At 38.4% G+C, this 15,486-nt stretch overlaps 1 protein-coding gene across 2 annotated transcripts in view; it reads right to left on the minus strand.

The window, feature by feature from the left end:
* Positions 1 to 15,486, minus strand: part of LOC141393541 (ADAMTS-like protein 1) — a 115,311-nt gene that overhangs the window by 19,591 nt on the left and 80,234 nt on the right. For both annotated transcript variants that reach the window (XM_073966623.1, XM_073966622.1), the window contains exons 9-14: positions 15,272 to 15,367; positions 14,535 to 14,696; positions 14,107 to 14,378; positions 4,461 to 5,626; positions 4,286 to 4,355; positions 3,248 to 3,368 (exon numbers count right to left, since the gene is read on the minus strand). In XM_073966623.1, coding sequence (XP_073822724.1) covers positions 3,248 to 3,368; positions 4,286 to 4,355; positions 4,461 to 5,626; positions 14,107 to 14,378; positions 14,535 to 14,696; positions 15,272 to 15,367 — 1,887 coding nt within the window. The remainder of the gene's footprint in view (positions 1 to 3,247; positions 3,369 to 4,285; positions 4,356 to 4,460; positions 5,627 to 14,106; positions 14,379 to 14,534; positions 14,697 to 15,271; positions 15,368 to 15,486) is intronic.

A 15,486-nucleotide genomic window follows, 5' to 3' on the forward strand; every position in this document is an offset into this window, starting at 1 on the left:
TTGTTCATTCAGTTACGATTCTACATTGTGACGTCATTAATTGTAATTCTACTAATCGCTTCGAGGAATAAATTAATGTCTACACGGAGTTAAGTTAAACCTAATTCCGTAAAATGATTGCTCGATTTGCTCTTTCCGCTGTGATACGTTTAAAGGCTGCCATAAAGCGTCTGTTGTCAGCTTACTAACTGCTTTCTTTTGTCAACATGCTGACAAAAAACGCTACATGCAGACAAGCATAAATTACGTAAAAGACCTGCTTAAACAATGCCGCAATGTTGAATGATTAATTTATGTTGACCTTTTATGCTGTCAGGTTGATTTCGAACTTATCCCCAATAACGTGTCTCGCTGGATATTCCCATTTCGGGAATTCGCTTGCCAAATAGATTTTGGAGACATAGGTACGAATCCCAGCCGGGCTCATGCTTGAAATATGAGGCACAACTTGGAGTTGAACGAAGTCTCGCACATCCAATCAATACCAAATTTCGACTCATTGTTGTACACTCCTCGGCATTAATTAAATGCGGTTTGTACGATGATTCCACATTTTTAGATTGCTATAAATAATATTCTAAGATTAAGGTATGTCCTAATGTCAGGAATTTATCACTTCTTTAAAGCAAAATAATTTTTTTAATAGGGTGTTTTCAATGTTAATAGGGTGTTTTCAATGTTAAATATTCCGCCCAAAAGTATGTACCTCAATTGATTATTTGTGGACAGTTGTTAACACATTAATCTTAATAGTGGAATATAGATGGCATTGTAAGAGTACTGCTGATATTATAAATTAACTCTTCTGATTATGTTAAAAATTAATGTGATCTCCACATTTAACGGATAATTATGTAACCTTTTATTATACCCTATACCACAAAGTGGAAAAGGGTATTATAAGTTTGTTTTGGTAAAAATTCATGTAACACCGCGAAATATTCGTCGGAGACCCCCAATGTGGTATACCAATCTTCATATTTCGACGAGATAAAGCGATTTTCAGATGTGTGTCAGTCCGTCCGTCCGTCCGTCCGTCTGTCCATTATAAATTGTAAACACGCTCCAGGCCGCAATTATGGACCGATCGTCACGAAATTTTGTATTGAGGTCAGGTTCAGATCAGAATAGATCCCTATTCTTATTGGTGATGATTGTGAAATATTTAGCCGGTGAAATGGACCAAAAACATAATATTTATCCAATTTTCTAGTGGCTCTGTAGATCTCAATAATAGTCCGATCAACGCGTAATTTTAAATAAGGTAAGAGTATATCACAAAGGAGAAGCTTGCAATTTGAGATGGCGATCGGATAATATTTAGAGGGTTAAATGGACCAAACCTTTTGTGTGCAAATTGTGAAAATTTTTAATTTACATTTTATCTTAATTCCTGGAAGTGACATTCCGGACAAGTGAGATATACTTGAAAGTGGAACGCTTGACCTTTCAATTGATGCCAATTATGTTGGTGTGCATGATCAGATAACAGAGTTACAGCCTAATATATTCCGTTATTTGTTTGTAGTGTAATAATAAACTCGCTAGAAGTCGCAATTATACATCAATAGTCACGAAATTTTGCACCGGGTAAAAGAATAGGTCGAAAAAGATGCCTACAATTTTGAATGATGTTCTGATATTCTTTAGCGGGTGAAATGGACCATTACTTTTGTATGAAAAATATAAAAATTTTATTTTTGGTCGATATTTTAATTCCTTGAGGACAAAGTAGCCTACATATGGGAAAAAACTACTGACCATTCCTCTGATGTAAATTGCAATAAAGTGTTTGCTAGATAACGGGCCTACTGCCTAATATATAATGGGTTCTGTGTAGAGAACCCCATTTTTATCCCATGCTACATATCTCCAAATGTTTATGTAACACCACGAAATATTCATCCTAGACCCCTTATTTGGTATGCCAAAATTCATATCTCGACGAGATAAAGCGATTTAGCGATGTGTGTCGGTCCATTAAAAATTGTAAACAAGCTTAAGGCCGCAATTATGGACCGATTGTAACGAATTTTTAAGTAGGTTGGGTTCGGGCCAGAATAGAAATGATTAGTTTTTGCTGATGATCGTGAAATTTTCAGGGAATGAAATGGACCAAAAACAAAATTTTGAGTTGAGTTTATGATGAGGAAGAAGCGTACAAACCAACGTGAAGATCAGATAATACTAGTGGGTTAAATGGACTGAAACTTTTGTGTGAAATTGGTAAAAAATTCAATAACGTAGCGGTTAAACAACGGAAGTAGTAGTACTACATAAGTGGGTTTCATTACATATTAGTTTGTGTGAACTAAATTTTCCTTTCCTGCTACAAAAATGTCTTTGTCATGCTAGATAACTTTTTAGTTTTGGTCATAAGTATTATACATTACATCTCTGATATTTGATAATTACATTTTCACATTCATTGAAAAGAAGTTCCGTGGAGAGCGATTGTCCAGGGATAGTGGTATGGGGTATCCCATGGTCGGCTCCGTCCGACTATAGCATTTTCTTACTTGTTTTTATTTAATATTATATTTTAAAATATTATAACCGCCCAACAACAACGAAAATTAATATCCAATAATGTCCCATTTTCATATTCTTCTGAGAGGAATTTCTTATACCCATCCTGTCCTACGCTCCAACACTGATCTTTATGTAATATTCCAAGATATTAGCTTCAACTTTATCGATTTCGAATAGGTATCGTAAGTTTTTAATTTTCATGGGTGCCACCGTGGTGCAATGGTATGCACACCCGCCTTGCACGCTGAAGGTCGTGGGTTCGATTCCCCGGCCAAGCAACTTCAAACAATTTTCAACGGTGGCAAAATACCCCTCAGCAATGTTGGCGACATTTGCTGAGTATTTCAGCCATGTAAAACTTCTCTACAAGTGGTGTCTTAAGACACGCCGTTCGGACTCGGCAATAAACAATAGGTCCCATATCATTGAGCTAATATGAATCGGGGTGCACTCATTGATATGAGAGAAGTCTCCCCTGTCCCATCTGGGATGTTTGTGGAACAATTATATTACACATAAACAAATGTATAATAGTTTAAAAACAAACGATAAAATAGTTCGACTGCATAAAAAATCACTTAAATATTAATAGAATTACCACGTTTCATCTGTACATACATATGTATGTACGTACATATGTTCATGTATATTATTGACTTAAGTTTTTACCATTATAAAATTATATTTTGAAAAAGTGAATCATGTGAAAACTTACCTCATCACCCGTAATACTGTTGCCATCCACATTCTGTTGCTGTTGTTTGCCATCATTCTTGGGACGTTGATTACGTTCTCGGGCATAACTCTGTTGCTGTTTGTGACGTGTGGTTTGTGTACTGCAATGATATGGCATTAAAAACGTATGAAATAACAACAACAACAAGAACATAAAGAAGGTCCAAACACAGTCTATAAAATGTACCCTATAACAAAACAGGTGGATAATATGGGCATAGGGCATAATTTAAATTAAATTGAAATTCATTGCAAGAATATGCTCAACTTATTTCACATCGATATAAGAATGTAGATTTTGAATCCTTGCAAAACGTGCTTTTCTTAACAAAACATGACATTCCCAAAATTTGTAAAAGTTATGAAAAGGACATCAGAGGTCATGTTCGTTTCCCGGAATAAACATAAAGTCCAACCATGCAAAACCTACTTCCAGCAATTAAATGAAATGTAGACTAGGCAAGCAAAAAAACAACAACAACAAACTTCCTTCTTAGTGTTGTCCTAGGGAGAGAGAATCAGTAACAACAAATGATGTATGTATGGTTTGGATGTGTGTGTGCATTCGTTCGTTCGTTTAACTTTAAACAGCACTCAGACTCAGGCAAACATTTACACATTTGACCAACTATGAAATATTGTTTGCGGCCAGTCGTTTGGTCAAATGCTAGATGATGCTTAAATCATTGCTCCATTGGTTTCCCAAGTGGTTTTTAAAGTTAAACTGCCCACACATCACAAACAGCTACAGCAACAACACATGTAGTTCAACACTTGACTTCATGGTGGTAGGAAGACTGTTGTGGGGGGTACATGTAATTGATTTTCAACATGAACATTTCTCGGAAAAAGAAAATACATATGAAAAGAAGTTAAGAGCAGAAAAATACTAAAATGCTTGGTAATGAAGGACAAATATTTATAATTGTATGGATGAATTATTCTAAATATCCAAGGCATTTTTTGCTTATGTCTTTAAAAAATACATCCGGCTTACTGCAACCACTTTTTTACATACCTATTCGCTGGAGCCATTATTTCTGCCGCTTCCATGGAATCATCTCCACTTCCTTCTGGTAGCATATTTTCTGAAAATAGATAAATAAGCAAAACCACGAAAACTCAATTTTATTTTCCATGTTTTGTTAAGTCAAAGAACCTAAATCTTTATGGTCATTAACGAAATTCCCTACCTTGTTGCTGTTCCAAATCCTCCTGCCTCTGCCCTGGTTTTGCCTTAACATCAACTGTTATATCCGCACTTGATGGACCCGCCTCACAAGAGTATACACCAGCATCTCGGAACGTTATATTCAATATATGCAACGCCCCCTTCTTGGAGACTCTAAATTTTCGACTCTTTTCCAATGGCTTGCCATCTTTATTCCATTTGATTTTTGTACGATCATAGCCTTTGACGTGACATTTAATTTTCACTTGGGTTCCAAAGAACACCACAGCAGCTCCACCTATATTTAGTGTGATCTTTGTCTTCCGAGGATCATGTTGTATATGGGTGGTATTGCTTATTTCAATAACAGGTTTTGGTTCTTCGGCGGGACATGGTCTTATATTGCAAGGTTTCTTCTCTGGTGGCTTCGCACTGGCACACATAATCTCTGGTCTCTCCAACTTATGTTCCTGGGCCATAACTTGTTTGCACTCCACTTTGCGTTCCTTTATGCCATAGCCGCAGGTATGAGAGCACTTAGACCATTCCCCTACTTCCCAACGTACTGGGCAATCGAGGACATTGCAATATTGGCGATCAGCTGGTGGTGGTTGAGGACACATACTATTGGGCACCACCATGGCATTATCACCACCCCGCGTTACCTCATGAACACATTGCACCTCTCGCGTTTTTATGCCAATACCACATGTTTTCGAGCAGGGAGTAAATTCGGTATAATTCCACCTTGGTGGACAAGGACGATCATTGCATGTTCTTATCCTAGCCTCTGGTTTTGTTTCGGGTGAACACAAAAATGGTGAGACCACACGTCCATTATCTTCCCGCACACAATTAATAATCAACTCTTCTACACCTCCCAAACAACTGCCACTGCATGATGTATAGCCTTGCTCACGCCACACATAAGTTTTACCCGGTTCGGAAACACCCACCTTTATCGAATCACGATGATATGGTTCTTCATAACCATGTGAAGGCATAACACATGGTTCTTCTACACACCGCTCTACTTCATCGTGCGGTTTCTTGCCCTCACACATGGTGTCGTTAATGGTTGCCAATGTTCGGGAAAATTTTAGAAATATTTTACATTTATAGGTACGACGGCGTATTCCCACACCACACGTTACACTGCAGGGTGACCAGTCGGGATCTTTCATGTAGCTGGAAAGGTAAAGAAAATTTATGCAGGATAGAATTCTTGTATACACAATACAGTGAGGGATGCGATGATGTATGCCTAACATTAACCGAAACTATCAGGGCTTTCAAGATTTTCTAGTCAGAAGAAGAAGTAAACTTCTATGCAAACATAATTCCACAGTTATAAGGCACCCTGTAACATTGTCTCAGATAAGAGATAATGAGGCAGTTGAAGCAATATTCTAAGAGAAAATGTGCATCGTGAGCCATATCTCAGAAATAATGGCTGGTTATGGACCTTTACGGACTTTCATACGGGCAAAATGAGCCTCATGGAAATAATAATTTTGTACCCCAAGTATGTTTGGACCAAATCCGTTTCAGATAAAAATTTTCGAAAAAATTGTGCGAACGATAACTAGTAAAGGTAGTAACCGATTTGGTCCATACTTTACACATCGTTAAATTTCTACCAGACATAGATGAGGTTCCAATATGAACTCTATCGGTCGACTTCTTCGGGTACCTCCCACAAAAAATTTCAGAAAAGTACATTTTAGGACCTGCTCTCGAATCACTTTGATTTTTGTTGTAGCAACTAGTATTTACTGTCTCCATTGCCGCAGTACAAGTTTTATCAGGGGCAAGTCCATACTTCCTGAGAATATAGCCCGAAGTTGTAAAAAGCCCCTATGGCAGCAAATGTAATGGTTGGAACGCACGATACCTCTCGAACGGATCTGAAGGTTGGGTCCAAAATTTGGTTATCGTAATATTTTGTCCGAACATAATTTAAGTTAGAAGATGAACCATATCGGTCTACTCGTTTAGGCATCTCCCATACAAAAATTCAAAACTTTTCACTAAAATCGTGCACATGATAACTCCCGAAGGTAGTAACCGATTTGGTCCATCCGTTGCACATCGTTATATTTCTACGAGACATAGATCAGAATTTCGGAAAAATATAGTTTAAGGCTTTCTCCCGAATCGCTTTGTTCTTTGTAGTAACAACGTTTATTCGCCGCCATTACGACAGTACAAGTTTTTTTCAGGAGCAAGTCCATACTTCCAGAGAAAATAGCCCGAAAGCTGTAAAAACGCTCGGTATTATGTTCTACGTGGGCATGCTTTCAGACCAACTGAAATGACTGGTGGGCACAATATCTATCAAAACGAATGACTCCCAAAATAAGACCCACTTCCAAAAGGGACTATGTCCGTCCAATCCTTCATGTACATCCTCCGCAACGCTTTTGATCTTCAAATCAAATATATTTTTGTCAGCAAATTGCAAAAATGGGACAAAATCTGTAATCCGTAGATTCAATCCACACAGGCTGAGGTTATATCTCTGCCAGCAAAGCCGATTGATACTTTTTTACTTGTTTTATTTTATTTTTTACAGCTCGTCTATAAACATCCTCTTCAGCTGGTCTATAAAGACTCCCTTCAGCTCGTCTATAAAGATCCTCTTCAGCTGCTCTATAATGACTCCCTTCAGCTCGTCTATAAAGACTCCCTTCAGCTCGTCTATAAAGACTCCCTTCAGCTCGTCTATAAAGACTCCCTTCAGCTCGTCTATAAAGACTCCCTTCAGCTCGTCTATAAAGACTTCCTTCAGCTCGTCTATAAAGACTCCCTTCAGCTCGTCTATAAAGACTCCCTTCAGCTCGTCTATAAAGACTCCCTTCAGCTGGTCTATAAAGACTCCCTTCAGCTCGTCTATAAATACTCTCTACAGCTCGTCTATAAAGACTCCCTTCAGCTCGTCTATAAAGACTTCCTCCAGCTCGTCTATAAAGACTCCCTTCAGCTCGTCTATAAAGACTCCCTTCAGCTCGTCTATAAAGACTCCCTTCAGCTCGTCTATAAAGACTCCCTTCAGCTCGTCTATAAAGACTCCCTTCAGATCGTCTATGAAGACTCCCTTCAGATCGTCTGTATAGACTCCTTTAGATCGACTGTAAAGACTCCCTTCTGCTCGTCTATAAAGACTCCCTTCACTTCGTCTATAAAGACTCCTTCAGCTCGTCTATAGGCACCCTCTAGTCCATCGTCCATACAGCATCGTATTTAAAATTATTTGGGCCAGTCGACACCAATATTTCAGATAAAATGAGCAGTTTGGAACTTCGTCTGCAATATATTGGTAAGTCGGGATCAGTAACTTTATATCTGACTTGGGCCATTGAAATTTAGGTCCGTCAGGGCCATTACCTTTGATATAAGTGCCACGCGACAATTATCTACGTTATAAGAGTAGTTAGGACTATAACTAACTGGGTGACGTAGGGGATGGAAGATACCAAGCAACGGTCCTGACCGGTTTTAACATGGCAAAGCCCAGGATTTATCTTGGTCCCTCTTTCATACTAAGTGGACACTGAACTCCCCGTGGTGTCACCTGGGGAACTGCCTTTAACACCCGTTAAAGGTAGTGAGCTAATATGTGCCGCGCGTTCACCCATAATAACGTTAAAAACTTGGGTTTGGGCGTCGGGTTAGTAACCCTCCCCTAGAAAAAACAGCCTACTATGAAAAAACGAAAGAAAAGAAAACCAAACCCCTCTAAAGTTGACGAACCCCGCAAACGTTTTAAGGACCATGATCTGCGAATCTTCACCTGGAATGTTCGCACTCTTTATAGAGAAGGTGCAGTCTTCGCATTGGCAGACGTACTTGAAAAGTACAAGGCCGATATTACTGCCATACAGGAAATACGATGGATTGGGAAAGGCGTCACAACAACACCTAAAAGTGACGCACTGTATTATAGCTGCCATGACGTAAAGCATGAGTTTGTTGTGGATTCGTAGTGAATAAAAATGAGTGGAGAGGGGGATTCCAAACCAAAGTAGGGAAAGGCAACCAAGAGGAATCCAAAACCTTTGAGTGGACTGTATATAATTGGATTAGTTTTATTAAATATTATTTCTCACCCAATGAGAAATAATATTATGTTGACGCATGAAAATAAAAAAGGATAAAGTTCGGAAAACGTTATAAAACGTAGGTTTCTGTTTTATTTTATAAAAAAAGAGAAGGGTTACAAAAAGAGAAGAGAAGAGGATGCTCACCGTTTTAATGCTGGATAACAAGTGAAGTTCTATGGTGGCTTTTTGTGTTATGAACTTTAGGTTTGGGGGTTTCGTTCAATTTTTAGTACAATGATAAAATTGACGAAGGTACTCACTACTTATTACAGTTCACAATAAGCTTAAGTACTAAACAACAATTCATTTGCTTAGATCTACAGTGGTAATTCAATATACTTAATATAATATAATAAAGTATATAAGTAACAATTCATTTAAATTCATTTACAATTCATTTATAATTTATATGGCAAATTATTCAAATTTGTCCACGTAGTTAGTCGGAGACTAAAACATCTGGTATCCAGCTTCACCCCAGTGAATGAAAGACTTGCTGCAATTCGAATAAAAGCTAAATTCTTCAACATCAGCTTTATTTGCGCTCATGCTCCCACTGAAGAAAAGGACGAACAGGCCAAAGATATATTTTACGAGCGCTTAGAAAAAACATATGACCGTTGCCCTGCCCATGACATTAAAATCATTCTAGGCGATTTTAATGCCAAAATTGGAAAGGAGAATATCTTTGGCCCAACAGTCGGGAAATTCAGTCTCCACAGTGAAACATCTGAGGCTGATAGACTTTGCAGCTGCAAAAAACATGGTAGTTAGCAGTACCAGATTTAATCATCTCGATATTCATAAGGGCACCTGGCTGTCTCCAGATCAGAAAACAAGAAACCAAATTGATCATGTTGTGATAGATGGAAGACATTCATCGAGCGTGTTGGATGTACGATCGTTCCGAGGCGCAAACATTGATTCGGACCACTACCTTGTTGCAGCAAAGGTACGCACCCGCTTAAACGTAGCAAACAAAGTACGAACAGACACAACACGAAAGTTAGACATCGGTAAGCTGCAATCACAACAGATAGCCACAGCATATTCCACTCAACTAGCCCAATTGCTTAATCAAAGCACTCCTCATCCCGATAACATATCAGCGCAATGGCAAAGCATTGCCCACTCCATGCAAACAGCCGCAAAATCCATACTTGAATACCAGAGACCTCCACCAAGGAATCTATGGTATGATGAGGAGTGTCGTGCTGCCACCGAAGAGAAAAATGCGGCATATAGGACTACTTTACAATCCGTAGCAACGCGTAGCGCACGAGAGAGATACAGGGAGAAAATGAGAGAGGAGAAACGTCTTTTCCGCAGGAAAAAGAGAGAGATGGAAAAACGGGAGTGTGAAAAAATCGAGATGTACAGGAGCCAGAATGAAGTCCGAAAATTCTACCAAAGAGTCAAGCATCAAACTGATGGCTTTGGTACAGGCACATCCTCCTGTAGAGACCAGCAAGGTAATTTGGTAACTGATACAGATAGTGTACTCAGGATATGGAAAGAACATTTTTCAAATCTGTTTGTATCCAATAGCAGCGAAGACGACGAAGATACCACAGTCCCAATCCCAGAAGATGGTATTGAATGTATACCGCCCAGCCAAGATGAGGTAAAGACAGCAATAAATCGGCTGAAGAATAATAAGGCAGCAGGGGCCGATGGCTTATCAGCCGAGCTGTTCAAAACCGGAGGCGACACGCTGATAAGGTGTATTCATCAGCTAGTTAGCACCATCTGGCAGGAAGAACGAGTACCCGACGATTGGAACCTGAGTATCCTGTGCCCCGTCCACAAGAAGGGAGATAAGACTGTATGCTCTAACTATAGGGGCATAAGTCTATCCCTATTGCCTACAAGATCGTGTCAGGGATATTGTGCGAACGACTAAAGCCTATGGTCAACGAGATAATTGGACCATACCAATGCGGCTTTAGACCTGCCAAGTCCACCATTGACCAGATATTTACCCTGCGGCAAATCCTGGAGAAGACCCAAGAGATGCAGATCGACACCTACCACCTTTTTGTCGATTATAAAGCAGCCTTCGACCGCCCGCTGCGTTCAAAGGTATTCCAAGCCATGTCTGAATTTGGTATCCCCGCAAAGCTCATCCGGCTTTGTAAAATGACTTTAACTGACACGAGGTCCTCAGTTAAAATAGGAAAGAACCTCTCCGAAGAGTTTGGTACCAAAAGAGGTTTCAACAAGGAGACAGCCTTTCGTGTGACCTCTTCAACACCCTGCTAGAAAAGGTTATACGAGAGGCAAACGTCAAAAGAAGTGGCACAATCTACACCAATAGTCACATGTTACTTGATTATGGTGATGATATAGACATCATGGGCCGATCAGTAAAAGAAGTAACTGATACCTTTATAAAGGTCGAAGGAGAATCTGCTAAAGTGGGTCTGGCCGTAAACGGTGAGAAGACCAAGTTGATGGTGTCGACGCGCAATGCATCCATTGAGCTCGGACCGACTGTGGATGTTGGTTCCTATAATATTGATATAGTAAAAGACTTCGTCTACCTCGGCACCTCCGTAAACACAACAAGCGACATCAGTTGTGAAATAAAAAGAAGAATTGTATTGGACAACAGATGCTACTTTGGTTTAAGTAAGCAAAGCCACATCTCGTCAAACAAAAGTAACGCTCTACAAAACACTGATACTACCCGTGCTGATGTATGGCTCCGAAGCCTGGGTACTTGCGCAAGCAGACATGGCAGTGCTTGGTGTGTTTGAGAGAAAAATTCTTCGAAAGATCTACGGACCAATCTGCGTTGACGGTAAATATCGACGTCGCATGAACCACGAGCTGTATCTGCTATACAACGACATCAATATAGTTAAACGTATCGAGATGCAGCGATTGCGCTGGCTAGTCCATATCATAAGAATGAGCGATGATGAACCCGCTAAAAAGGCGTATGAATACATGCCACATGGCGGTGCACGCAGAATTGGCAGGCCAAGGAATAGATGGCGCAAACAAGTGGATGATGAGATGAAAAGGCGCGGTATTCCAGAGTGCGAAGCAACAAATAGAGAGGAATGGAGATCTCTTCTTGGTTCGGCCTATAGAACAAATGTTCTGTAATGGGCCAGCTAAGTAAGGACTATAACTTTAGGAGAAGAGCCAGTCATCAGCATTTACTCAGCGATTATCTTCAAATCAGAATAAGTCGGGGCTTTTGTCATAGAGAATACGATCAACTTGGGTCAGCATCTGTTGAATAATGTCAATTTAGACCATATTCTATGAGATAATGGGCAGTAAGGGGTTTTATTTTGGGAAAAAATCGCCAGTGTAGATAGTTCTTAGAAAAGGCCTACAAGAACCACTCTCCCAGCGAGAAGTGATAGGTCCTTATATTTGATATAACATTCAATCGCTCAGATGAATATTAAGTCCGGTCTATCATATCTGACTACTCACAGAGAAAAGATATTGTAGGAGCAACATTTTTTAAGAACAAAAAAGTATATTTTAAAACCCTGTATATATCTATTGTTGGTGCTACAATACATTTTGTCTCATTATGGTGACTGACACAACATATTTGGTTGAAACAACAATATATATTTTCAGATTTTTAAAATACACTATTTTGTTCATAGAATATGATTGCCTCTACAATATCTCTTCTCTGCGTGTAACAGTTTAGGCCATTATTTCTGAGATGAGGTTTCGTAAGATTCATTGTCTCCGAAAAAGGGACCAGTCAGGGCTATTTTCTCTACGATATGAAGCAGCATGGCCTGTGAGGTTTTGGTTTATGATATATGGATTACATAGGACCATTTTATATAGGAAAATATCCACGAAGGAGATGTTTTTCTGTTTCTGAGATAAGGGTCAGTTAGGATTTATCTCTGAGATAAGTCTCCATCAGGACCATTGTCTCTGTAATAACAACACGCCTTGATCAATGTCCCTTAGATAAGTACATATCACGACTATTATCTATGAGATAAGAACCATTATAATATATAATATAATTGTTCCACAATCATCCCATACGAGACAAGGGAGACTTCTCTCATATCAATGAGTGCACCCCGATTCATATTAGCTCAATGATATGGGACCTACTGTTTATCGCCGAGTCTGAACGGCGTGTCTTAAGACACCACTTTGTAGAGAAGTTTTACATGGCTGAAATACTCAGGAAATGTCGCCAACATTACTGAGTTATATTTTGCCACCGTTGAAAATTTTGATGTTGACTGGCCGGGGAATCGAACCCACGACCTTCAGCGTGCAAGGCGGGTGTGCATACCATTGCACCACGGTGGCACCCAATAAGATAAGGACCATTATCTCTGATATAATATGCAAGGGTAAATCATGTCCACTTTCTCAGAGATAAAGACCAATCAGGTCCACTTCTCAAGGTCATTATCGCTGAGATAGTGTCATGACAGAATTTTTTGGTCGGTGATAATTTCCAGTCAGGGCATCTGACATTTAATCAGTCTGTGATAAGGATCAGTCAAGGCCATTGTTTCTGAAATAAGATATATTTGGACCATTACCACTGAGTTAAGGGTCATTAAAGACTTAAATCCCAGAGATACGGAGCATTCTGAACTATTATATAAAAATGGATCAGTCAGGACCATTATCTCAGAGATAATGTTCAGTTCCGATTATTATCTAATAGATAAGGACCTGTTTTCACAATTATCCAAAAAAAGACCATAAAACTACATATATCACTCTTCGTTCCCTGTTTTTGCCCCAAACGCTTTGCCAATTGATTGTCGGCAACATCAATGCTTTGCTGTTACATTTCCTTGAAAAGGAAAATTGCCTTCTCTAACCTTTAACTTCTAATGGTATCAAATTGGCTGTCATTTTCTGCTAATGATGGACATAAGTGACAGCTGCTATTTTCGATTGAATGACATTGAGTTAATGGATAAGGCAGAGAAAACAAAAGCAAAAAACATGGAAAATGGGAAAATAATAAAACAAATACAAGAGAAAAATAATACTATAATTAACCTCAATTGCAAATGGAAACAGGGAAGTTTAGGGGTACTGTGTTGCACCCCCTCTAATGAAATGTCACAGAGATTTGTGGCAATATATGACCACATCAAGTAAGACGTGTGCCATACCGGATATTAAGTTTCCCATGCATAATGACTTTAATCGCCCTTAGCAGGACAGGTGCAGACCACTTCCCAAGATGGAAACAAATTACTCATTTAGTCAATGATATATACAAATACATATTGAGCTTTGCATTGAAATTCCAATAACAATGTGTGGCTGGAGACGTATGAATGATTGGATTATTAATTGCTCATTATGTATACGCACCCTGAAACTACTCAATTTCTTGCTAAGTTCCCACAATCAAAATTACTATTTCACTATTTCCACCCACTCTCATAATTCGCCCTTGACTTTCTAATGACTCATTAATTACAAAATAATCTCATTACTAATTGGAAAATTAATACAAAACCACACGTTTCATTCATCAGCATTTCCGGTGAATTATGTAAATTTAGATTTTGAACAGCTGTGTGTACTTACGTTGGTTCTGATGGCATCGCTTCATCGGAATTAAAGCGACCAGAGGATTGTAAACGCATCATTTGTGGTCCTTCAGGCTCTTCATGATGAAAACGGCTCATGCGATGATGTAGATAAACCGGTTGATTGCCATAGAAAGTATCATCGGCATAATCATCGATATCGGAATCATCATCGACAACGTCATCATCATCATCATCATCGTTTTCGTCACCACCATCATCATCGTCTTCATTGTCGCTCAACAATTTGTGATCCATGTTTAAGGAGACCTGAAATAAACAGTTTTAAACTTAAATTAACATACTGAAGGAATTTAATTAATTACTTTAGTCTACCTTATGAAAGTACATTTTATTAATTATGAAATAATTATATTTTATTTGTCAAATGTATTTTTTATTTGTTAAAAGTATTTTAAAACTTACCCTTGAATTTATCATAGAATTTTGATCACATCGCAAACCGGTGGTACAACTTTGCACGCTAGCCGGCTTTGTTAGTGGATCACATTTGTCACTTAAACCACCATCTGCAGCACTACATTCTACATTGCGTATTTGTATGCCTTCGCCGCAGGACTCTGAACACTTTTGTATTGATAATATAGGAAAAAATCAAAAAACGAAAGTGAATGAAAAATTAGCACACTTTAATTTTTGTTATTTGTATTGAAAACAAAAAATAATATTCCGAAAACGAAAGACTTTTCAACCTTATATCCTACACCACCTGCCTTAATTCAAATTAATTCGTGCATTATCCACTTTCTTAATGCACAAAAATCAAACTGAATTTAAATAGAATTTAAGTACTTCAGTCATAGACTTATAAAAGTATAGACAAAGAAATCCTTTTACCTAAATTCTCTCACTGAGTGTGAATTGAGTCAGTTGGCTATGCAATCAATTTTTAATAATTTTTTTAACTATTTATTCTAGTAAAAGACAATATGTGGATAATCTACATCCTCATATACAAATATTAAAAATTAAACAGTTGAGTAAAAACGTTGTGCAGTTTCCGTAAGGGCGACAACTACAAAAAACAAGCACATTACAATTTCTTTGTCTATACATTTATTAGTTTATGGCTAAATACGAACATTATCAAAAACAAAACCATACGATTTTGTTGTGTTAATGAAAAATTGGGATGTACTTACTGTTGACCACTTTTCAACCTTCCACTTAGGACATTCTGTTATAATACATTGCTCCTGCATCGGTGGTTTTGGCTTGGGACATAGCATGTCGGCAACCTGAAAAAGAAATGAAAAAGGAAAGGAAAAAAAAGAAAAAAAAAAGAAACAGATTTAAAAATTTGAAAATTTTTTACTATCTCATCGTTATACCCTCCACCATAGTATATATAGGGAAT

This window comes from Musca autumnalis, unplaced genomic scaffold (genome assembly GCF_047663935.1).
Source record: "Musca autumnalis isolate F117 unplaced genomic scaffold, ASM4766393v1 scaffold_2, whole genome shotgun sequence".
Lineage (NCBI taxonomy): Eukaryota > Metazoa > Arthropoda > Insecta > Diptera > Muscidae > Musca > Musca autumnalis.